Source organism: Micromys minutus, assembly GCF_963924665.1.
Source record: "Micromys minutus genome assembly, chromosome: 5".
Lineage (NCBI taxonomy): Eukaryota > Metazoa > Chordata > Mammalia > Rodentia > Muridae > Micromys > Micromys minutus.
This window is the reverse complement of record NC_137974.1, coordinates 76,645,739-76,668,887: the sequence shown is the minus strand read 5'-3', so window position 1 is coordinate 76,668,887 and position 23,149 is coordinate 76,645,739. Positions and strand designations below refer to the sequence as shown.

Below are 23,149 nucleotides of genomic sequence, written 5' to 3'. Positions count from 1 at the left end.
AACAAGTCATGTGCGCACACTGGGTAACTTTCCACTCCTTGAGCTCTGCCTCTCCCATGGCGTCATAGGGCCTGATGAGTTTCAACCAATCAGGGGGCTCCACGTCCAAGGCGAGGACTGATTCCTATATAAGGGGATGGGCTAGGTAGTTCGGGGTCTTCGTCTTCACGTGTTGCAAGCTTATGCTCTGCCTCTCGAGATGCATTAAAGCTTTACTGCAGAAGAATCCTATTTCGTGTGCTGCATCGTTCTTGCTGGCAAGACGGTTGCGCGGGACACAGAGGTCCTGAGTTCAATTCCCAGGGGATCTCATGCCCTCTTGAAGAGAGCTACAGTGTATATAGAATAAATAAATCTTAAAAGAAGGAAGTGAAATCTCTGACCCTTGCAGAGTGACCCTCACACTTCACTTTCGAGATGCCAAATCCAAAAGGAAAACAGGTGGTGAAGGCTTGGCCTGATACAGTGGCTCACTCTCCTGAAAGAACTCCCAGCCTTAGGGGACCGAAGGGTCTTCCATAGTCTTTGGAAGCCAGCTTGAGAGAGTTGGAAGGCCAGCATTGGTAAGCCAGCTCCCTGCTGCTTCACCCACAGCCCCTGCCCAAGGAGGAAAGTGGCCTTCTGATACTGAAGAAAGGAAGCCTGATGGGACATGGGGGTGGGGTATGCTGATGGGGACAAAAGGAAAGGACTCCAGGAGTGGAGTGTCTTTAGTTGCTTTATTCTGTGAGGCTTGGAGCTGTTCTGGCCTCAGATGAGACAGCAAAGTGGCTCTGGGTGGTGAATAGGCGCCGGCAAGGTTCTGTGGGCAAATCACAGAATCCTGAGCCAAACCAATTGCAGGAGGAGGGTCTGAGAAGACAGCATCATTGTGCAGATCCTGGGGCTGAGGGCAGTGCCTGCACTGTAATTACTCCAGCCTATCAGGGATGACGCCATTTCCTCAAGGGGCGCTGAGGAGGGGTCAGCGTCAGGCGTGTCTGCCTTTTTCTTCTTGATCCAGTCAGAAAAGTGGGAGACCTTGGTGAAGATGGTGGGGCTGTATATCGGTTCTAGACATGGTCCATTCCAGCTGGCCAGTCCTACTACGTACCAGTAGCTATCCAGTAAGCAGACAAGGGGACCCCCAGAGTCTCCCTAAAGAGAGAGAAGACAGCTAGTAGGTCCAGGAAGGAAGAACCACACATTACCCGGGGTAGACAGGACTCATTGGGGACCAGAGATCTCTACCCCTATATTGAGTGATGCCCTTGGGTGAGCATCTTCAAGATAGGATCATAGACTTCTATAATAAAGGGATCCTGCAAAGGGATCGTGAACAATGCCTACTTGGGAAGGTCACAGAGTTTCAGTATGTAGAGGGTAACATGTGGAACTGGACATCTATCTGTCCCACCACCCGAGTGGGAGAGAAGGGCTCTAAGGACACATAAACAGCCTGCTGGCCAGGATTAACATGAGAGCCGGCTGAGCCCAGCCGTAGTATCTGAACCCATCTTACGTACTCGGCACATGGATTTCTGATTGGTGAGGTCCCCGGCACAAAACATATCATCTTTTATCACTTTGTATTCAATGACGGTGATCTCTGGGGTCTGGAAAAAGGCTTCACATTCCCAGTCTTCCATCAGGAAGACCTCAGCATCTCGTAGAGGGAATGGTGCCTGCAGGAACTCTGTGGGGGGAGGGGTCGGTTGTGAGATACAGCCCAGCTCCCCTTCTAGGATGATCTGGGGGGGGGGGGCAGCCTCTCTCAGTCACAGCAACAGGGAGGGACTCACAACAGGCACTCAGTGACCAGGGGATACGGCGTGCAAGTGCAGGCATGAGGCTCTGTGGAAGGCAGGACCAGGCAGAAAGTCGTGGTGACTGCAAAGACAGAGACAGTCACAATCCCGTACTGCTCAGAGAATAAGGACAAGGAGAATGTCACTGCCCAACACTAAGGCCTTTGGTGCCCCGGTGACCGGATCCGTGGATTTGGAACCATGTGTGTTCGGGAACACTTGTGAACGCTGGTAGAACAGGCTTCCTTGCCCTAAGGGATGTGCAGTGAGGTCCAGAGAGTGAATGTTCCCCAGTTAAACACCCCAACCTGTCCCCTGCCAGGGAGAGAACGTCCCTCTCCTCTTCTTAAGGATACCCAGTGTCTTTGCTTTCCAGGGTGTCTAAGTGAATTTGGCCTTGCAGAGGTCAGAGGTCAACTTCACCTAGAGCTCTGGAGTCAGAGAGCCTACACTAGTCTGAAAGAAGGAGGTTTGCTTTTGAATGGGAAACTGGGGTTCTCAACCTCTGGGAAGGCCTCCAGGTTCTTGCCCCTCCCCCTCCTGTCCTGTCCTGTGTACTCACTATCATCTGAGAGCATCCCTCCCCTCCCCCTCCTGTCCTGTCCTGTGTACTCACTATCATCTGAGAGCATCCCTCCCCTCCCCCTCCTGTCCTGTGCACTCACTATCATCTGAGAGCATCCCTCCCTCCCCCTCCTGTCCTGTCCTGTGTACTCACTATCATCTGAGAGCATCCCTCCCCTCTCCCTCCTGTCCTGTGTACTCACTATTTTCTGAGAGCATCCCTCCCCTCTCCCTCCTGTGTACTCACTATCATCTGAGAGCATCCCTCCCCTCCCCCTCCTGTCCTGTCCTGTGTACTCACTATTTTCTGAGAGCATCCCTCCCCCTCCCCCTCCTGTCCTGTTCTGTGTACTCACTATCTTCTAGAGCATCCCTCCCCTCCCCCTCCTGTCCTGTCCTGTGTACTCACTATTTTCTAAGAGCATCCCTCCCCTCCCCCTCCTGTCCTGTCCTGTGTACTCACTATCATCTGAGAGCATTCCTCCCCTCCCCCTCCTGTCCTGTCCTGTGTACTCACTATTTTCTGAAAGCATCCCTCCCCTCCCCCTCCTGTGTACTCACTATTTTCTGAGAGCATCCCCCAGCCACTTATCCAGCAGGGCCCATCAGGAGGCACCTCCATGGTGTTGTTGGGGACACAGGCTGGGAAGATGTGGGAGCTATAGATCACAGGCAGGTGCAGCTGGATCAGGACAATGTCTTTCTCCTGACGGTAGAGTCTGTTATAGTCCTCATGCAAGATCACCTTACTCACTGTCATCTGCCGGCTGTAGTCAGAGGGATGGCCTAGCAGGTCGTACCCTATCAGGATCCGGTAGTCAGATGGTTCGAGAGACCTATTGGGGGGCAGCACCTCTGAGTATGGAGTTGGCACTGTCACCCTGATTGCCTGCTCACCCTACAGGCACATACCCAACACAGTCCTCCCCTCTTGATACTAGCGAGCTCCTTCTCTAGAAGGGCAGGATGACCTCCAACAGCCTGAGGATTTGGGGCCTTGGAAAGGCTTCCAGTCCTTTCTCCGGCATATCCTAGTATCCAAGGAGCTGTGGATTTCCTTCCTGTTTTTAAAAAATCTGAGGTACATCCAACTGCACTGCTTCAACTTGGAGACAGAAAGACTGCTCACTTCCAGCCCTGACCAGATCCCTCTTAGGGCTGCAAAAAAATTGCTTTTTCAGAGCTTCTGGGGAGACCTAAAAGGAAAAATATGATTCCTAACTTAGGGTCTCTCCTCTTGTCCCTCTGGATAACGACTGTTCAAGGTCGCAGCAGCAGCACAGAGGACATCTGCTGGCAGCAAACTGTCCCAGAACCTAGCCTAGGACATGGCTGTCTGTCCTGCATGCCTCTCCCTCTGTCCTTGTGACTCTCCTGTTCCCCTTCCCAGCAGCAGGGCCCAGGGAGGGAATACTCACACTTGGAAGCAGTGGGCAGCGCTGGCTACCCAGTTTTTGTCGATGAGAACCCCTCCACAGATGTGCCTGCCACGAAAGAGCAGACTGGCCTGCCAGGGCCACCGCTCAGTCCTTGCAACATTACCGCCAAAGATCTTGCCTTGGAATCTGGTCTTGCCGCACACTGTGGAGACAATCCCAGCCGCGAGGCACCTGCGTTCAGGATGCATGTGCTTCATGGCTCCAAGTGTCAGCATCAGCAGGACCCAGGGGACCCAGTGGCCTCTCCTCCCTGTTCTCAGGTGGGTACACCCAAGATCAGGAGTGGAGTTGCAATGCTCGTGTGACAAAGAACACCCTGAATGACGGGGGGAGGATTGGATCAGACCAAGGCTTCCTCTCAGCAAGGCTCACGGAACGAAGAGGTGGGGGCAAAGAGGAAGAGGGTCCTGCTAGGCTCTTCTCAGACCTCATTAGCCTAAAGAGCACAGCTCTGAAGATGTAGAAGCTGAGTCTGACAGAGGCCATTATTGTTCTGGGCTATGGTCTTTTGGCTGGGTGTGCCCTCCCATCTCAACCCAATGAAGAGTGTGGCACAGTCCTCAATGCACAACCTGGACCCCGAACGGAGGACCTAGGGATCAGTGGGAAAGAGCCAGCAGCGCATATGAGTATCCTGTATAAGGCCCTCACCTCCAAAGCTTTACCTTCATTGTAAAGGTGTGCGCACCCTCCCAACGGCCTGTGTTCCAAGAGAAAGGGAGGGGACATGACCACAGAAACCTGCCTCCGCTTCAGAGCACTCACATTCCTTCTGGATCGGGTCTGTTGGTTTGTACAAGGTGTCTGATGTGGGTGGAGGTGCTGGCGAGGGCGTATAGTCCTGGGCTTGTAGCCTTAAGAGGCTGAAACTGAGTAGGAGAACAGCCAGCAGGCAGGCCCCGCCCCTGTCCGGACCTGACTGCTGGGCCCTGGAGCCCCACATCGCATCTGGCTGCCCTGTGTCCGGGTCCTAGACAGGACCGAAAGCACGTGAAGACAACCGCTGACTCCGGCAAACTGCCTCTAGAGAACTCCTCTTGCCCACGCCGATCTCGCGCGGTAAGATCAGTGGGAAGCAGTCCACGCTGGAACCAGATTGTCCTTGGGCTCTTCTCTCTGGCCTCCATGAACATCCGCACCTCCTTGGGGACAAAAGCCTTCACCGCATCCCAGGGTTTCTCCAGTTTCGTCCCATTACAATATGTTCTCGAAACGCAGTCTAATTGCTGAGACCTGCATATCACCACCTCCTCAGCCCAAACTCTACCCTTATCTGCCTCCTCTGAAGGGCTGAGGGTGAGAGTCCCAACCAGTAATTAGCAAACGCTGCCCCAGAGCACAATTCTAGAAACTAAATGTTCCCAGCATTCCCACTGGGACTAGAAGTGGATAATTTACGTCCATGGGCAAAAAGTAGATCGGGTAGGTTTTATGTCCTATTGGGCAAACTCATTAGCCTTTGAGGCCTGGGGAAAGCATTCCCCGGGACTTACAGCTCTGCCTTGAGATTCTTAGCCAATCTTTTTTTTTTTTTTCCCATCTTTTGTTTCCCCCTTTAAGCAGAAAGTAGCACGCATTTAATACCCCTATTAACTCCCTGCCAGGAGAAACAAGGCAGATTGGAACAGGACGCGCTTTCTGTGCAGTTTTTGTAGTCATAGATGTGTTGAGCACTTCACGGTCATTGTGTTTCACTAGACTACATAGCATCCATTTAGAAAATATCTCCTCCTCTGCCTTGACCAAGGCTCTGAGCATGCCCCGTGCCCTTGGTTCTGTTGGAGACAGTGCCCGTAAGGAGCGCTCACCCTCTTGAAATGTTTCTAGAATAGACACTGAGAAATGGCTTTTAGCAGAAAGCATTGTCTAGGTCCCCACGGTAACATAGCTCTTGCTATACAGAATGAGAAATGGTTTCTTCAGAAGCAAACACTAGTTTATATGGCCCATGCACCTGGCCTCAGGTTTCCCTGAATGGCATGCGCCATGGTAAAAGAAACAGCATGAGCTTTACAGTCACAGAACAAAAGCTAATAGGCCAGTGCATCTATTTACCAAGTATATTGGGAAGGACGGTGGGGAGGCATTGTAAACTGAATTTCCAAGGAGAAGCTACGTTGTAGGTGTTAGGGTCTACAAGGGTGACGGGGCTGGGTTTTGCCAGACGAGAAAACTAGAATCAGTTGGGAAGAAAGAAACTCATTTGAGGGGGAAAATGCCTCTATCAGATTGGCCTATAGACACGTCATTTTCTTGATGATTGACAGATCTGGAAGGGCTCAGCCCTCGGACAGCAGTGCCTTACCTGGGCAGACTGTCCTGGGAGGTAAAAGGTAGAGCTGCCCAAGATCCTGGAAGCAAGCCAGTAAGCAGCATGGCTCCCTGGTTTCCACCTACACTCCTGCTTCACTTCCTGCCTAGACTTCAGGTGCTGGACTGTGATCAGGACCCGGAACCCAAATACTCCCTTTCCTTTCTGGGTTGTTTTTGGTGGAGGTTTTAATCACAGCAACAGAGTACCAAACTACTATATTGTCTGACTAATAAGAACTTCCAAATGATTTATCTCGCAGCGACAAGGATGTTGTCAGACACAGAGGTGGGAAATCAGTGGCTAAAGATATCCCAAAGGGGGCCTAGCCATGTGGCTCAGTAGTTGAGAGTGCACACTGCTTCTGCTGAGGAGCAGACTTGGGTTTCTAATACATTGACAGTATAACTCAAGCCCCAGGGGATCTGACACCTTCTTCTGGCCTTGCCAAGCAACTACAGACATACATACATAACCTCGCCTACACACATGTATACCCATAATTAAAAGTAAATTGTGAGGGCTGGAGAGATGGCTCAGAGGTTAAGAACACTGACTGTTCTTCCAGAGGTCCTGAGTTCAATTCCCAGCAACCACATGGTGGCTCATAACCATCTATAATGAGGCCTGGCATACAGGCATATAAGCAGGCAGAATGCTGTGTACAAAATAAACAAATATTTTTTTAAAGTAAATTGTAATTTTAAAATTCACACATATATACAATATGTGTAATATATAAAAATTATACATATAAATTTATATATTTATATATTTTATAATTTAAGTGACATTAAACTTTATATAAATTATATAAAATTACATAAAATATAATATATAATGTATTATATATTTTTAAAGGAATTAAATAATTAAGTATATATGATACATTATAAAATATATATTTATACATTATATATACACACACACACACATACATGTCTCTTCTGTAGGTTCTAGATGCTATCTAGCATGAATCCTGATCAGCATGAAGTTTAAGCAGATACTCAGGTGGAAAAGGAGAAAGTCTTTATCAGAGACATGAGGCAGCCCTTGGAACTCATGCTCTAGAAAAGAACAGACCTCTGTTACAAATTCGTACAGCGCAATAGGTCTTAGCACTGGTTCCTTTAACAGTCTCAGCACTGTTATAGTCTAACTATGGTCTTCATAGTCATCTACGGTGCTCTTAGCACCTCACGGCCACCAACAGGAAAGCCCATTGCAACTAGGCATGTCTTAGAACAAGGATTGACAAGGACAGTTTTTGCAGCATACCTGTATTTTAGGATGATTCTGAGCCAAGGCACAGTGGCACGTCCCTTTCATTCCAACACTCGGCAGAGGCAGGTAGAGCTCTCTGAAGACCAGCCTGGTCTACAGAGCAAGTTCCAGGGCAGGCAGAACTATACAATGAGATTGTCTTAGGGTTTTACAGCTGTGAACAGACACCATGACCAAGGCAACTCTTATAAGAACAACATTTAATTGGGACTGGCTTATAGGTTCAGAGGTTCAGTCCATTATCATCAAGGCAGGAACATGGCAGCATCCAGACAGGCATGGTGCAGGAGGAGCTGAGAGTTCTACATCTTCATCTGAAGATAGCCAGGAACAGACTGAGTATCCTCAGGCAGCTAAGAGGCAGATCTCTAAGCCCACTCCCACAGTGACACATACCTTCAATGAAGCCATACCTTCTAATAGTGCCACTCCCTGGGAAAAGCATATGCAAACCATCACAAAGACCTTGTCTTAAAAAACAAAAAATGCTTCTGTAAATAATTAACTTCATTTACATAAGCAACAAGCATTCAGAAGCAGAGCCCAACATTCTCCATCCTGCCAACATCTAGTGTGCTGTGGTTCCAAGTGAGGGTCCCATTAACCAGAACACAACATGCACACCAATAGCTCGCCAATGCATCATTTACTCAAAGTTTCAGTGTCTTTTATACAAAAGGAAGAATAAAGATTTTCCACCATGTCCAGTTTATACCAAGTGCCGTTTACCTAACAGTAGCTTAATCTTGGCTCAAAGTGACCCAAGCTTCCCAGCAGACTGAGAAATCTGACTGCAGCCCGACTCTTAGATGTGTTGCTTCTTATAATTAAAAACAAAGTTGCTTTGTCAAGAGAAGAGGATGTGAAGGCCACTCCCTCAGGTCTGCAGCTTACTTGGCAGAACACCAGGATTCTCTTCCTAAGAAAGTATGTCTCCTTGATCTCAGTCTGCTGAGAATGATAGAGACCCTGGGTTGCCTCCCAGCTAGGAAGCTGGGAGCTGTCTCCTCATGCCATTTCTCTATACTTGACTGTATTAGACGTGAAACTTTTATTTAAATTAGGCTTTTATACTATAAGCCATCAGCTTGACTATGTTGGGTACGTATCAAAGGTAATAAATACACAATTTCTAATTTTCCTTGTATCATCTTTAGCTTTGGGGCTAGTGGAAACAAGTATTCAGCTAAGATAATACCTTCAAAAGATTCCACCTCACCGTCAAGGTTGTTAGTTCACATATAGACACTGGAAAGTGGCAGCTACAAAGGGGACTGAGCGTCCCCCAAGACAAACCTGGCTCTCGATCTAGAGCTCGAATCTCTTCACACCTCGAAGTCCTAGTCAGTCTGAAGCATCTTCCATACAGGCATGGCTGTTCTGAGAGATTCAGTTCCCATAACTAACATCAGGGCAAAGCCTGACCTCTCTCTCTGCCTTCGCTTTGTCTGTGTGTTGTCAGCAGTGAGGGGACAGAGGTACAGCTCTCTGCTGTCACCTGCAGAAAACTGAAGAGGCCTCCTAATCTTTTAGAACCTCAAGTCAGGCCAAGTCTGAACGTGGCTTCAACAGGAGTTGGAATGTTTGTTTGTTTGTTTGTTTGTTTATTCAGAGACAGGTTTTCTCACTGTAGTTTTGGCTGCCCTGGTAGTCACTCTATAGAACCAGGTTGCCTGGAACTCCCAGAGAATTGCCCAACTTTGCCTCCCAGGTGATGGGATTAGAAGCATGAGCCACCACTGCCCAGCATTCAGTTGGATAATTTATTACCAGTACTTTTAACACAGACTTTAAGTGAAAAGATTAGGATAAGAGGAGAGGCTCAGATGAAGGAAGTAAGGCATAGTCTCAGGTGTGGGTATGAGCTTCTGGAGGGAGAGCTGCAAGAAGTTAAGCCATAGATATAAAACCACCTTATAAACCAGCTGCATGGCTCTGAACTTACATTTTAAAGGGTGCGAGAATCCCTTTCATTCCCTTTCTTTCTCTTTTGATGAGTGAGATTATCGTGTGGCTTAAAAGTGCTTTGAGTGGGATTTATAACCTGGTAAAATGAAATCAGAAACCACTAGGGTGACACATGGGGGGTTAGTACGTGCCTTTTCCTTGAAACTGGAATTTCTGATGACATCCTAGAAAATTGCAGTTTTATATCTAAGAAGGAAAAAAAATATCTTTAAACTGTTAACTATATTAGAATGGTTGTGTTGGTGATGGAGGCGGTGGTGGTAATGGTGGTGTGTATAATGTTACAAGTGCAGCTTAGGGAGAGGTGTCTCACAAAAATGATCACACAACCCAAAGGCAGAAAGTTTTGATTAGGCATGTAGCCATGTCTAAGCAAATAGTCAGGCAATCAGCCCCAGATAGGGTCCAGATGGGTCTTACTAATTCCTTATGCAAAGTAGTCCTGTACCTGTCTCTGAGTGGTCAGAGCTCAGCCTCACAGGCTTCAAGTGGATTCCTAAGTAAGGGTTCCTCCTGTGACTTTTCCTATCTCTCTATTAGGCATCAGAGCTGCCTGCTTACCTGTGTGCACAAGCGAGTCCATGTCTCAGGAGCTCCTACTTAGAGACTGCTAAGACCTAATCTGCCTCATACCCCTTAAGACAGAAAGTGCAGAGAGAACTACCACCTTAAGACAGAAAGTGCAGAGAGAACTACCACCTTAAGACAGAAAGTGCAGCGAGTACCATCTCTGTCTGCGTCTTACTATGTTCTGTCCCAGACTTCCAAAGGGCACCTAAGACACTGTACTGGCTGGTTTTGTGTCAACTTGACACAGCTGGAGTTATCACAGAGAAAGGAGCCTCAGTTGAGGAAACACCTCCATGAAATCCAGCTGTAAGGCATTTTCTCAACTAGTGATCAAGGGGGAAGGGCCCAGCCCGTTGTGGGTGGTGCCATCCCTGGGCTGGTAGACCAGGGTTCTATAAGAAAGCAAGCTGAGCAAGCCAGGGGAAGCAAGTCAATAAGTAGCATCCCTCCATGGCCTCTGCATCAGCTCCTGCTTCCTGACCTGCTTGAGTTCCAGTCCTGACTTCCTTTGGTGATGAACAGCGATATGGAAGTGTAAGCTGAATAAACCCTTTCCTCCCCAACTTTCTTCTTGGTCATGATGCTTGTGCAGGAAGAGAAACCCTGACTAAGACAGACGCTGCATCATCATCCTAAATCTACAGTGACTTTAGACCCCAGAAACAGCGGATCATCAAAGGACAGACTGCTCTCCAGATCAAGTTGTCTTGATCACCCTGAGAAGCCATTGTCATTCCCCAAGAACCAGTTTGTCCCGTCAAGTGATAAGGACTCCCTAGGGCCACCTAGAATCAGAACTGAGATAAGCATCAGCCAGACCACAGTTTGACAACCACTGCACAACTGCGTGACCCTCCTGACCCCTTCTCCAGTTCTTCTGTTTACATGGGAAGCTCCTGGCAGTCTGGAGACAACCATCATGGGGGTCACTGAACCACTTTTTCAGTTCCTTACCAACTGAATCTGGGTTAAACCCTCTGCTTTTTCACTTTAATTGGAATGCTGTGACAAGTGGCAAAGTCCAATCTAATAGGGGTGCCTAATCCAGGTCTTTGGGCCCTAAAACTGTTCATAGTCACTCTTTTTAACATTCTCATGACTTGGTCATTTTGTGGTTATAAAAGGAAGTTGTACTTTTTTTTTTTTTTTTTTTTTTTTTTTTTTTTTGCCATTGAGAAACTGATATTTTCACAACCATCCTGGCTTGGCTCCTCCTTGTTGAACAGTTTTCCCTTCGTTTGCCCTCCTTGTGCTGTAAGGAACAAGAAGAAACCACACACACACTCACACTACACACATTCACACACACACACACACACACATGCACACACGTGCACACACACATACGTGTTTATACTGATGTGTCAATACATTTGAGTTAAAGATGAATACAAAGGTTGGAAGTTGAAAGAAACCTGGGCAGGAGAGAAGACTCAGCAGGTACCAGACACTGTCAACTATGACAGAAGATAGAATTAGTGAGCCCAGAAGAGAGACTGACAGGCACTCCCTTTAGACATGTGATTTATTTAAAAAGGAAGGTCACAAAGCCATGGACTCGAGGTGGGATGAAAGTGTTACCAGTATGTGAACCGTTACTGGCTAGGGTGTGGCTCAGCCCTTAGCACACATCTTTTAACCCCTCTGGCTGGAATACAGACAAGCCCTTAGTACACATCTTTCATCCCAAACAATGAAGATACAGTTAGTTTGTAGAAGGAAGCAGCCATGTTTGAAAGTGATGTCTAATTGAGTGGCAGAAAAGATCAGAGAAAGATCTGACAGAATAGCATCTGCCCAACTCTCCAGAGAACAGAGAGGAAAGGGAAGCCACTTAAGGAGAGACAAACAGTACAGGAAGAAGCGAGTACAGTATAGGAGTTCAGTAGAGTTCACGGAGAGCGGTGCAGTAGAGTTGAGAGGGAGAGTGGAGCAGCAGAGAGGGAGGAGGCAGAGAGTTTTATAGAGACAGACTGAAGAGAGAACAAACTAGACATGGGGTGGGGGTGGGGCTGGAAAGACGGCTCAGCAGTTAAGAGCACTGACTGCTCTTCTAGAGGTCCTGAGTTCTAGTCCCAGAAACCACATGGTGGCTCACAACCATCTGTAATGGGATCTGATGCCCTCTTCTGGTATGTCTGAAGACAGCAACAGTGTACTCATATACATTAAAGAAGTCTTTAAAAAACAAAAACAAAACTAGACACTGGTGAAGACAGAATGAGAAAGAGGAAGGAGCCAGAAGATTAGAAAAGTTTGAGGTCAAACAGAGCAATTCAGAGGCTGAGAGAAGCCACATTGAATCGGTCATCTGGGAGAGGAGTTTGAGACACAATGGCTGAGTTGAACCAGCCAGCCAGAGCTCAGCAATAACAAGAAAATATGAGCTTATTCAGCAGTAAGTCTCAGAGGCTGGACATATTCTAAGCCTAGAAGCTTCCAGGACTAGGACTAGATCAACAGAGGATTCCAGGAAGTAATCCTCCTGTTTGTTGCTGCTTTGTGAAAACGAACCAAAAGGATAATGGCAGCTTAAACTGCTCACTGAGCAAAAGTATAAACTGAGGGCCACAAACACAATTAGCCATCCATTCCTGGCCCAACAATAACAACAACAAGATAACTTTGGGTCATTGGTTCGATTACCTTTCTCCTATTCTCAAACACCCATCCTAAGTTGCGGACCACTCAAACTAGTCCTTCTCCGGCCCAAAGTTTAAAACCAGCAATGATAAAATACGGTAAGTTATTTTTCCATTCTGTCTGAGTCACTGTCCTACTGCTGTGGAAAGACACCATGACCAAAGCAACTCTTATGAAGGAAATCATTTAACTGAGACTTCCTCACAGTTTCGGAGGGTTAGTCAGTCAGTCTATTATCATCCTGCAGAGAGCATGGCAGTAGACAGGCAAGCACTGGAGGCTACACCCTCATCTGTAGGCACAGAGGGGGTAGGGGGATGACAGGGGGGAGAGGGAGAGAATATAAACCTGGGCTGTTGAAACCTCAAAGCTTATCCCCCAGTGATACACTTCCTCCAATCAGGCCACACCTCCTAATACTTCTTCTAATCCTAGCAAAGAGTTCAACTCCCTCTGAGCATTCAAATACATAAGCCCATGGGAGATATTTTTTTATTCAAACCACTGCACATGACTGGTCGGAAAAAAATAAGATATAGTTCTCTCACTGAAGGCTCATGCCATCTTTGGAAGAAGACAGTTTTATGTGACTGACTTAATAAAAACTTTAAAGTACAAATTGTCATTATCCTCTCTGTTTGTAAGTATGGCTCCTGTATGCATTCGGCATGTGTGTGTGTGTCTGTGTGTGTATATGTGTTTGATGTGTGTGTCTGTATGTATGTGTGTATGTGTGTGACTGTGTCTGTGTTTGTGTCTCTCTGTGTGTGTATGTGTCTGTGTGTGTATATATCTGTATGTGTTTATCTGTGTGTGTCTGTGTGTGCATGTGTGTATGTGTGTGCATGTGTGTGTCTGTATGTGTATGTGTGTATATGTGTGTCTGTGTGTGTGTCTGTGTCATGGTCTCTCCCTGAACCAATTTGATGAGGGTGCGTTGGGAGAGTAGGAACTTAAGGAGCAGATTGGAGATTAACACATGAAAGAAGCCAGGTCACAGAGAAAGCCTGGAAACCTTTTCTTACCTTGACTTGATGTCCTCTAACTGCAAGTGTGAAATCATAGGAGGGACGACACATAACATGGCCATGTGCTTTCCAGGTGCTGACCGTGGCTCCGTTGCCACTTCCACTTTTAGAGTGCTCTTTCTTCTCCTTTTCCCCCCAAAGACAGGATTTCTCTGCTGTTCTGGCTGTCCTAGAACTTGCTCTGTTGACCAGGCTGACCTTGAACTCCCTGAGATCCACCTGCCTCTGCCTGGGATTAAAGGCATATGCCACCATACCTAGCTTGCACTTCTTTTTCTGTAAGATTTCTATGTTCACTGTGTATGAGTGCCCTGCATGTACACCTACATGCCAGAAGAGGGCATCAGATCACACTATACTCAGGACCTCAGGAAGAGCAGACAATGCTCTTAACGGCTGAGCCATCTCTCCTGAACTTCTCTTTCTTAACCTATCTCTTTTTTGTGACAAACTTAAAAGGCATGGCATTTTCTCATCTGCTCTGGGTGACTGCTGGGATTTTTACCTAATCTAGACCCTGTACTGTTTTTTTCCCCTAAACTCTAATAAATTCGTTCTTGATTTCTAAATTCTTTGGTGAACACGTCTCAGAAGCCGCAAAGGGGACCTCACTTTACCAGTGAGCTCCGGGCCTGCCTCCCTACTCACTAGGATGACAAGTGTGTGCCGCCATCAGCTCTTTAGTGGGTGACAGGGATCAGAACTCAAGACTCTGGGCTTCTTTGGGAAGCACTTAACAGTTTAAGCCGTCGTCCTAGTGTAAACGACAGGAAAAATTAGTACTTTCCAGCAAACACTGTAAGTGTGCTATCTGCCTTGCTCTGCAAAACATTCGTGCAAATGTTTTAAGTTCCACCCCCCCACACAATCAAGAAAATGCCCTACAGAGTTGCGTACAGGAAATCTGATGAAACATTTTTTCAATTGAATTGCCCTTTGCCAGATATCTCTAAGCTGTGTCAAGTATAGATAAATCGATAGATAGATAGATAGATAGATAGATAGATAGATAGATAGACAGACAGACAGATAGATCCTAGCTAGGGCACCATCTAAATAGCTGGAGAGGAAAGGAAGCTGTGTGCTGTGGATGCATTGTGACCTGTGGCCCGCAGCCTCCACATCTATCATTCCTAATTACAGCTGACTGACCCACAACCTGCATGATCCTGAGTAAAGTGCCTAATAAGGTCAAGATTAAATTCCTAACCTGCAGACAGGAGGGCGTATCCACACTCCAGACTCGCTTCAAGAATCATTCACGTTCACAACTATCCGCGTGGAAGACACATGGAACAGAGGTGGGTGGGTACTGAGCTTGCTACCTGACCTGCTGCCTAGGCCACCTGCGCTGGGCTAGAGCAGACAACTCACTGCTGCCCCCAAGCGACAGGTCAAAGGAGCGCGCGTTTTGCGGAGAGCCGGCAACAGCCACGGGACGATGAAATCAATGGTTGGAGTGGAAGAGAGGAGGAAATACAAAGCATCTTCCAGCTGGACGAGGAGTTGACTTCTTGGGGGGCTGAGATCTAGCAACGTCCCGGAACTGATACAAAATAATTTTAGGGGGCTAGTTGAGGAGCAAGTCACACACTGATAAAGGACTCCAAGTAAGTGGTGGGTAAGCAAAAAGCTTCAGTGTTACCCAGACAGCACCTGGGGGAGCTACACTGCGTCCCTGAAGGGTAGCACCAGCGCCGAGCAGGCTGCATAGGGCAGAGGCCTATTCAAGAGTACTCGGCAGAGGCAGTTCCCATATGGTCTAGCGGTTAGGATTCCTGGTTTTCACCCAGGCGGCCCGGGTTCGACTCCCGGTATGGGAATGACTGGTCTTTTGGGAGCTGGAGAGGTGACTCAGAGTTCAAATCCCAGCAACCACATGGTGAGTAATGAGATCTGTTGCCCTCTTCTGGTGTGTCTGAAGACAGCTACGTAAATAAATCTTTAAAAAAAAAAAAAAAAAGAGAGAGAATTGCCCGAATGATATCAGGGAACCGCCCACGCTGGCCCCGCCCTTCCCGCAGACCTATCTTCTTTCCCCCAAGAGTTAGATGACCTTCTTTCTAGTCCCATAACCTCCCAGTTTACCATTTCGGCCACCCAGCCTGGAGACAGCAGTTGTGAAATCATCTCAGGCATCCCCCTTGGCAGGTCAGGCATCAGGGCAGATAAAGTACACTTTGTCCTTTGGAGTCAGGAGCTTTCCCATACCCTGCAGCTGTTCAAAATGTGTTGCTGCTTTCTCTCCTAAGTTTAGGAGACTGACTTCCTTCGACTGCTAGACAATAAGAAAGCCCCTTTGCTGCCCAGTTTAAACCCTGATCCCAGAATGCTAGCACTCTGCTGATTGGTTCTCACAGATTTCTAAATCCATTTGGTAAGATGCTCTGCAAACTAAGTTCCGTTAGGTCGAAGGTCTGGTGAGCTATTGCACACAGTAGTGTGTGACTGGATACCAACAACGAGTTCGAAATGTAAAAACACAGAAGATTTCGAAAAATCTCACCATCTAGAAATAAGAACTGAGAAAATTAACACACTTGACCCGATTTAAATCATACAACGTATTAAAAACCTAACATCAATGCAATTTGATGTTTGCAACTTGATTGTCCATTAAAGAAACTTAATTTGCTTATTAAATGTAAGCAAAGAAATTGGAAAGTATTTTTGAGTCAACTAAATAACATCATCTGCCACTCTTCTGTTCACATTCAGGACTGCTACAACAGACTGATCAAAAAGAGTATCATTGAACTCTCGGAACACCCTGGGCTGTTCCTCCGGTGACAGCAGCTCCTTGGACCATATCACCCCGGATAAATATAAATAATACGCACCCCTCTTTTTGAAAATCTATGTTAGCATTTCGTTTGCGTTTAAAAAACAAAAAACAGAAGTACCGGCTGCGTACCCAGAGCAGCAGCCGTAGGTCCAGACGCCATGGCTGCGGGCAGACTGGCCGCAACGCTCTAGCGGCCCTAGTCAGTGTGAGCCCGGCTCGAGGTCCCGGGACCCCGGGTGCTCTCGCTCAGAAAAAAAAAAAAAAGAAAAAATAAACTCTGGATCACCTGATTAGTCTGAGTGGGGCCGTCCAGCTCAGGCATCTCTCCAATCAATAACCCGGAGACTCTCCTCAAGCGGGACTTCCGCAAACTCCTTCCCCTGGAGATCAGTTTTTGTTAAAATGGCTCGGTCCTCGGACTTGACTCACATGCTGCCGGTCTCTAAGCAGTGGAATAAGGTGATCTGTGCCTCTTCAGAGGTGTGGCAGACAGCAGGTAAAAATTTGGGCTTGGCAGATAGGTGATTTTGCTCTTCGAAGTGCATCTTCGTAGTCAAGCGCATACACTATGTCCAGTTAATGATGAGATCCCAAAGGCTTCCTGGTCCTCCAGCTTCTTCATCCTCAAAGTAGTCCTGAACAGACGCGCTGCGCTGGAAGGTTTGCTTACTGACTACACCACTGCATGCTAATGGGGTACACCACCTGACTTCATTTGTACTTAGTTATGTTGCTCAGCAGAAGAGGTTGCAGTTTGGCTTTAGCTTTCTAGACGGGATATTGAGTAAAGAGAGTTAAATGATTCACTAGTCTGCTAATTGGTTGCCCATAAAATCACATGGAGTCTGTGATTAAAGTTTCCTTTTTCAGTAAAAAATAATAAAAACTATAAAAACAGAAGTACCATTGCCACCACAACCCCCTCCTCCTCTTCCTCCTCCTCCCTCTCCTCGTCTTGCAATGCCAATCAATTAACTGTGGCAGACCAAATGTCTCTGTCCCTCACAGGCTGGCTTGTCCCCTAACTGACTCTAGATCCTCACAAAGTTGACACCATTAAGCGTCACACAGTCGGCTACTTTAATTTCAGTCACGGGACCTCCGCTGCCCCTACACACCCAGAGATGCCTAAAGACCCAGAGCTTCATAAATGAAAGACGTGCGCTTTACCATTGAGTCACTCCCTGACATGACACGAGTGTTTGTTTGTTTGAAGCAGAGTCTTTCTGTATAGCCTTGGCTGGCCTGGAATTCACTATGTAGACCAGGCTGGCCTTGAACTCATAGAGATCCATTTGTTTCTGCCTGGAGAGTGCTAGGAATAGAGATGCGTATCTCAATACTCATCTGTCCTTACTTTTAGAAAAAAAAAAGATTTTTTTTTAATGTATGTATGTTTGAGTCAGTATGTGCTGGTCCCTAAAGAGGATAGCTGTTAGCTGTCTGATATGTGGGCATTTGGAACAGCACTCTGGTCTTAGAGGCAGGACGATAGTCGTGAACCCAAGGCCAGCCGAGTCTATGTAGAGATTTTAAGGCCAGCCAGGGTAACACAGAGAGACCACGTATTCAAACAACAATAAACCGAACACAAGAAAAACAGACCTCAGGTCCTCTGGAGGAGCAGGCCTGCTTTAAACTTCTGAGCTTCCTCTCCAGCCTGTAGGGGGCTTTTTAAGAAAGCAAACTGTTCATCTCTTTTGCATTTTGCAAATCAGCCACACCACCTGGATTCCTGAGCCTGGGCTTGTAAGGGCCTCACTAGCCCAAGACTGCAGTCACTTGCTGACATGGACCAGGGCCCAGGACAAAGCAACAAAAAAGCTGGAAGTTCCCCTGTTGACTTTGGTCCCAAATAAAGCCACCTCCGGGCATACAACAAAAGCGTAACAGCCATACACAGACTGCTCCTCAGAAGGATGGGACAACTCCAGAGGATGCTAAGGAAAACATTTCTTTTTATAATTTTGCTATTACTTACATTGGCACCATATAAAAAGAAGTATCAGATGCAAAACAGCTCAAAGGCAAATAATAAGAAAGTAAGAGCTAAGGACATACATATAACTCCAGGAGAGTGAACTTGTCAAGGTTGCATGAGGTTCGTCTTCAACACTCAAACAAACAAACCAACAACAACAACAAACAGAACACAACCACTGGTCCTGCTATCTGGAGATGGCTCAGTCAGTAAAGTGTTTGTTGCACAAATGTGAGGACCAGAGTTCGCCCCCAGCTCCCTCACAAAATGTTAGCCATGATGACATTTGCTTATAAGACCGGGATTAGAAAGGCAGAGACAAGCAGATCCCCGGGATCCACTGGTCAGCCAGCCTAAACGAATATGTGAACGCCAGATCCCAGTAAGAGAGTCTCTGTTTCCAAAACACAAAGTGAACAGCTCCTGTCACAATGCCCTCTGGCATATATACATGAGCCGTGCTCGTGAAAATACACCACATATGTACACACATGCACGTACAAATGCACACACTTGTGTATAAATTGACCTCTAGCTGGAACAAACAAACTATTGACAGTATTATGATTTTATGTTTCTTTCCAATAAAACTTACATTGAAATATAATGCTGGTAAGGGGTAGGATTGTTAATCTTTATCTGCTTGTTTTACGTGGCTGTTTTGACTGTATGCCACATGGGTACCTGGTACCTTTGGAGACCAGAAGAGGGTATTAGATCCCCTGGAACCAGAGCTATAGATTTTTATGAACTACCATGCAGGTGCTGGAAACCCAACAAGCCCTCTGCAAAAACAGCAAGTGCTCCTAACAGTTGAGCCCTCTCCCAGACCCCCAGGGAGGACTTAAAAGGTAATGCAGTTGATTCCTGCATTGACTGATGGGCTAATGGTTATTGAAGAACAGTTTGATTCTAGTTTCTTGCTTGTGTCCTTTCAGCAGCCTAAGTCCTGCTCCACCTTAAGGCTCTTCAGAAAAGCCTTGGCAATGCCACCCCTAGACCGTGGCCTTTTCTGTCTCTAAAAACCAAGTGACCCAAATAAACCTTTGTTCTCTATAGATTACCAACTGTGGAATTTGTTAGATGTCTGAGGCTGCTTAAAGAGGCAGAAAAGAGACCAATCTGACCTCAGCAGACAGAGCTGTTTATTTCAAACACTGAGAGGCCTGACACAGCAGAAAAGTGGTACCAGCCAACGGGGAAGGGAGTGCTTGGGGTTAGTATAAGAGGTTTGGGGGATGGGGAATTAAATTCAGCTGCAGGACCTGAGAGCCTGCACTTCCTCCTCGGTAGTTTGTCCAGACAAGGCTGTTTTATCCTCAAAGACTCCATTGCCCCAGGCTACCACGATACAGGTGTTAGTGAGCAACTGGGTTAAGTAATGGCAGGGAGGCGGAAATTTCCACATAGGGCCCTGGCCTGAGTCTGGCAGGGGTTTCCTTGGTTTATTTATTCTAACCGCATTCAGTTATAGCAACAGAAAATAAGCAAGGAGAATCAAGACAAATGTCAGGAAGCAGCGCTTCTGTGGCTGGGGCTGGAAAGCAGCAGGTGTGAGGGGACCTTTGCTGCTTGATGCACAGCCCAGGGGACAGCATAGTTTTAGGTGACACCCAGTCACATCTTTTCTCTTCTTGCCTGTACCCCTCCTTTCCCCTGATTGATTTATTGGCTCTTCCAGAGGTCCTGAGTTCAATTCCCAACAACCACATGTTGACTCTCAACCATCAGCAATGGCATCAGATGCCCTTGTAGTGCCAGGGAAGGGTTGAACACACACACACTTGTGTGTGTGTGTGTGTGTGTGTGTGTGCACGCATGCACAGAGGAGCTGATCTAATGCAATTCACAGCAGGGTCTTTATTCTATTCTAGCTAGCTCTGGTCCTCCAATGCACCCTCCAATCCAGGATGGTTTGGAGGGAGGAACGAATATCTATAGGGCAAGGCTTTATAGTGAGCAGCAAGCAGGGGGTAAGTGTGCACGCATCTAACCAGAAAGCTACTGTGGTCTTAACATAATTGGCTGGTGCTGGGAGTCATATCATAAACTTAATTTCTGCTCCCCTCCCCATTGGTGGCCATTAGGCAGGGGGGATAGATGGGCTTGTAACCTGGGGGTGCAGGTTTGTTGGGGGAATAACCTGGAGATGCTGGTCTTGTTGGGGATTAGCCTAGAGACTGGAGCTAGGCTCAGCTTTTGTTGGGGGTGGGGGCGACTTGGAAACTAATTCTAGGCACCAGCCTGTTTACCTGAGTTCAAACTTAGGTCAGGTCCTCTAAAATGGAGTGTAAACTTAAAAGCTTTGGCCTCTCACCCTCTACTGGTGGTCCATCTTACCCCCTTTCTGTTTTCTGTTCAACCCTTCCCTGGCACTACAAGGGCATCTGATTCCCTTCCAGGAACAGGTCATTTTCCTGAAGCTGTTGGCATAGACCTCTTTGGCCATTGTTCTTGCGGGGCTGCTTTGCCTGTGGCTTCCTGCACTCAGAAGCACTCAACATTTGCATAGTCTCAAGACGGTTTCACTGTCAACGCAGGTTTCTCCATTAAAAAGAAAAAAGAATATTACTGGGTACTATCTCTCCTTCTGCTGAAGGGTTAGCTCTTTTCAGAGGGTAAATTCCTGTAAATGGGATAAGTGGATCAAAGTTCACCTTGCTAACCCCCTACCCCCCCCCCACCCTGCCCCCACGCGCCCGGTCTAAGACACTCCCTACCCATAAAGATGGTGGTAACCTTTGTTCTTAATATACAAAGAAAAAAGATGAAGAAAAAAAAACAGTGGAAAATTTAACAAGGGATCTGAATGTCATCGTAAACCTATGCTGAGCTGTAACCCCATGATGGATGCCCATCCCGTTGCCTTGCTAAACTCCCGAACACCTGCGATACTCCCCTTCTGCATGAAGTATTCCTGCTCTGTCTACCCCACACGCAGCCTTGAGCCCTCCGTCCTCCTGCTTTTTCTGGCCAGGTGCTAACTTAACAGCTGTCCTCCGAGACCCTAACCCTTCCCCATAAAGCAGCCAGTGAGGGGCTGCTCTCTGAAATTCCGGAGACTTAGGGAGAGGCAGCCGTCCAACTGATCTAAATAAAACTTGCTTCATCAGACAGTTGTGGAAATGGTTTTCCCCGAGGGTCTAACACCATCGGCTCTGGTTCTGTGGCCCCCGAGGAGAAGGTGCTCTGAGATAATGCTCCTTTTTGGTATAAATCCGAGAAGAAGCCCCACTCCCATGTCTTTCCTTCTGCTGGTCAGCCCTAAGCCGGTCCTGTTTCCTTTCTCCCCTTCTGCACTGGTGCCTTTGCCCTTGAACCACTTACTGCTTCCTCTTCCTGTTCTCAGTATCTAGAAAACACGGTGTTTTTCAAGTTTTAAAAACTGATTAAGTATGCAGGGGCGGTGACACAGGCCTTTAACTTCTCACTGGGGAGGCACAGGTGGGTAGATCAAAGTCAGGCTGCTCTACACAGTGGGTTCCAGGCCAGCCAGGGGTACCTAGTGAGATCCTGCCTCAAAAGCAAACACACACACATACACACAATTTTTAAAACTTTCTATTACCCCAAATACCATGTCATCCAGTGCCTTCTAGGACTAAAACTAACTACCCATCTAAATATTCCAGAGTTCAGATATTCCAGGGGTTGTTACCAGAGGGGAAATGTAGACAGCTGATTTTGGAAACGTTGAGGATTGAAGCAGATGGAATGAAGGGACCAAAATTTGGCCTCTGCTAACTGTACTATCCTCTTCTAACAAACAGGAAAGTGATCATAAATTTCCATTCAGTGTGATTCAGAGACACCCCATCTAGTACACATTTTAAGAAGATCGGGGCCCATAAGAAGCCATCTCTCTGAACATCAGATCCTTCTTACTGTGGCCCCTGGATGGCAGCAGAGCAGAGCAGAACGGAGCTCACTGCAGCATCAGGACCAGACTCAGGACTCAGAGACTGGCTAGATGGCTGGGTCCACTCCGGCAGTATCCACTGGCATGGCTGTTCCTTTGGAAGGCTTCCAGCCAGGGTTCTCAGGTCCATGAGGATGATCAAGAGAAGAGCTCTTGGTCTCTTGCGACAAATATCACTCGGGCTTGTCACCTAACCAGGGTGCAGGAATGAGGCAAGGAAGAAAATCTCAGCCTCTGGGTTCTTATTGCTGCATGCATGCACACACAGAAGGGGTACGGCGCGTGTGTGCTACGTGTTTTATCTAAATGATGCTTCCTTTTCTTCCCCAGCATCCCCATATTACCTTATCACTCTCTCCACCCTGCCTCCCTTAACATCTCTCCCTCATGAACAATCTTTTAAGTTTCATGACCTACAAACACGCATATAAACATACACACCATCTTAAATGTAAACACCACAAACGACATAGATGTGGCTACTTCCTTTCTGAGCCTAGCTTCGTTTGAGTGATGTAATCGGTTCCGGTCACAATCACATCCTGCAAATGTCTCGCCTTAACTTCATCCCCATGGCTACATCGAAATCTATTGGGCCTGGGTACCACATTTTAAAGACTACATTCATCTCTTCGTGGATATCTCCACTGCTCTCGCTGCTGGCTGAGACACGGCTGACCTACAAACATGGATGCTAAAGTATCTGAAGCATGTCAACTAAGAGTCACTCGGGTGTGGACCCGAGAGCGGGGTAGCTGGGGCATTTGGCAGTTCCAGTTTCAGCCTGTTGAGGAGCCTCCATAGTAAATTCCACAGAGACCACACAAGTTTACATTCCCACCCACAGTGGAGAAAGAGCTCCTTTCCCCC

At 47.2% G+C, this 23,149-nt stretch overlaps 1 protein-coding gene across 1 annotated transcript; it reads right to left on the bottom strand.

Annotated features, from left to right (window-relative positions):
* Positions 1 to 813: 813 nt before the first annotated feature.
* On the bottom strand, positions 814 to 4,733 carry LOC308420761 (serine protease 40-like; the record flags this gene model as incomplete). The annotated part of the gene is made up of 5 exons (XM_080916968.1): positions 814 to 1,137; positions 1,506 to 1,675; positions 2,913 to 3,187; positions 3,770 to 3,932; positions 4,556 to 4,733. The coding sequence occupies 5 exons, from the start codon at positions 4,731 to 4,733 to the stop codon at positions 814 to 816; spliced, it is 1,110 nt and encodes a 369-aa protein (XP_080773094.1).
* Positions 4,734 to 23,149: the final 18,416 nt, after the last annotated feature.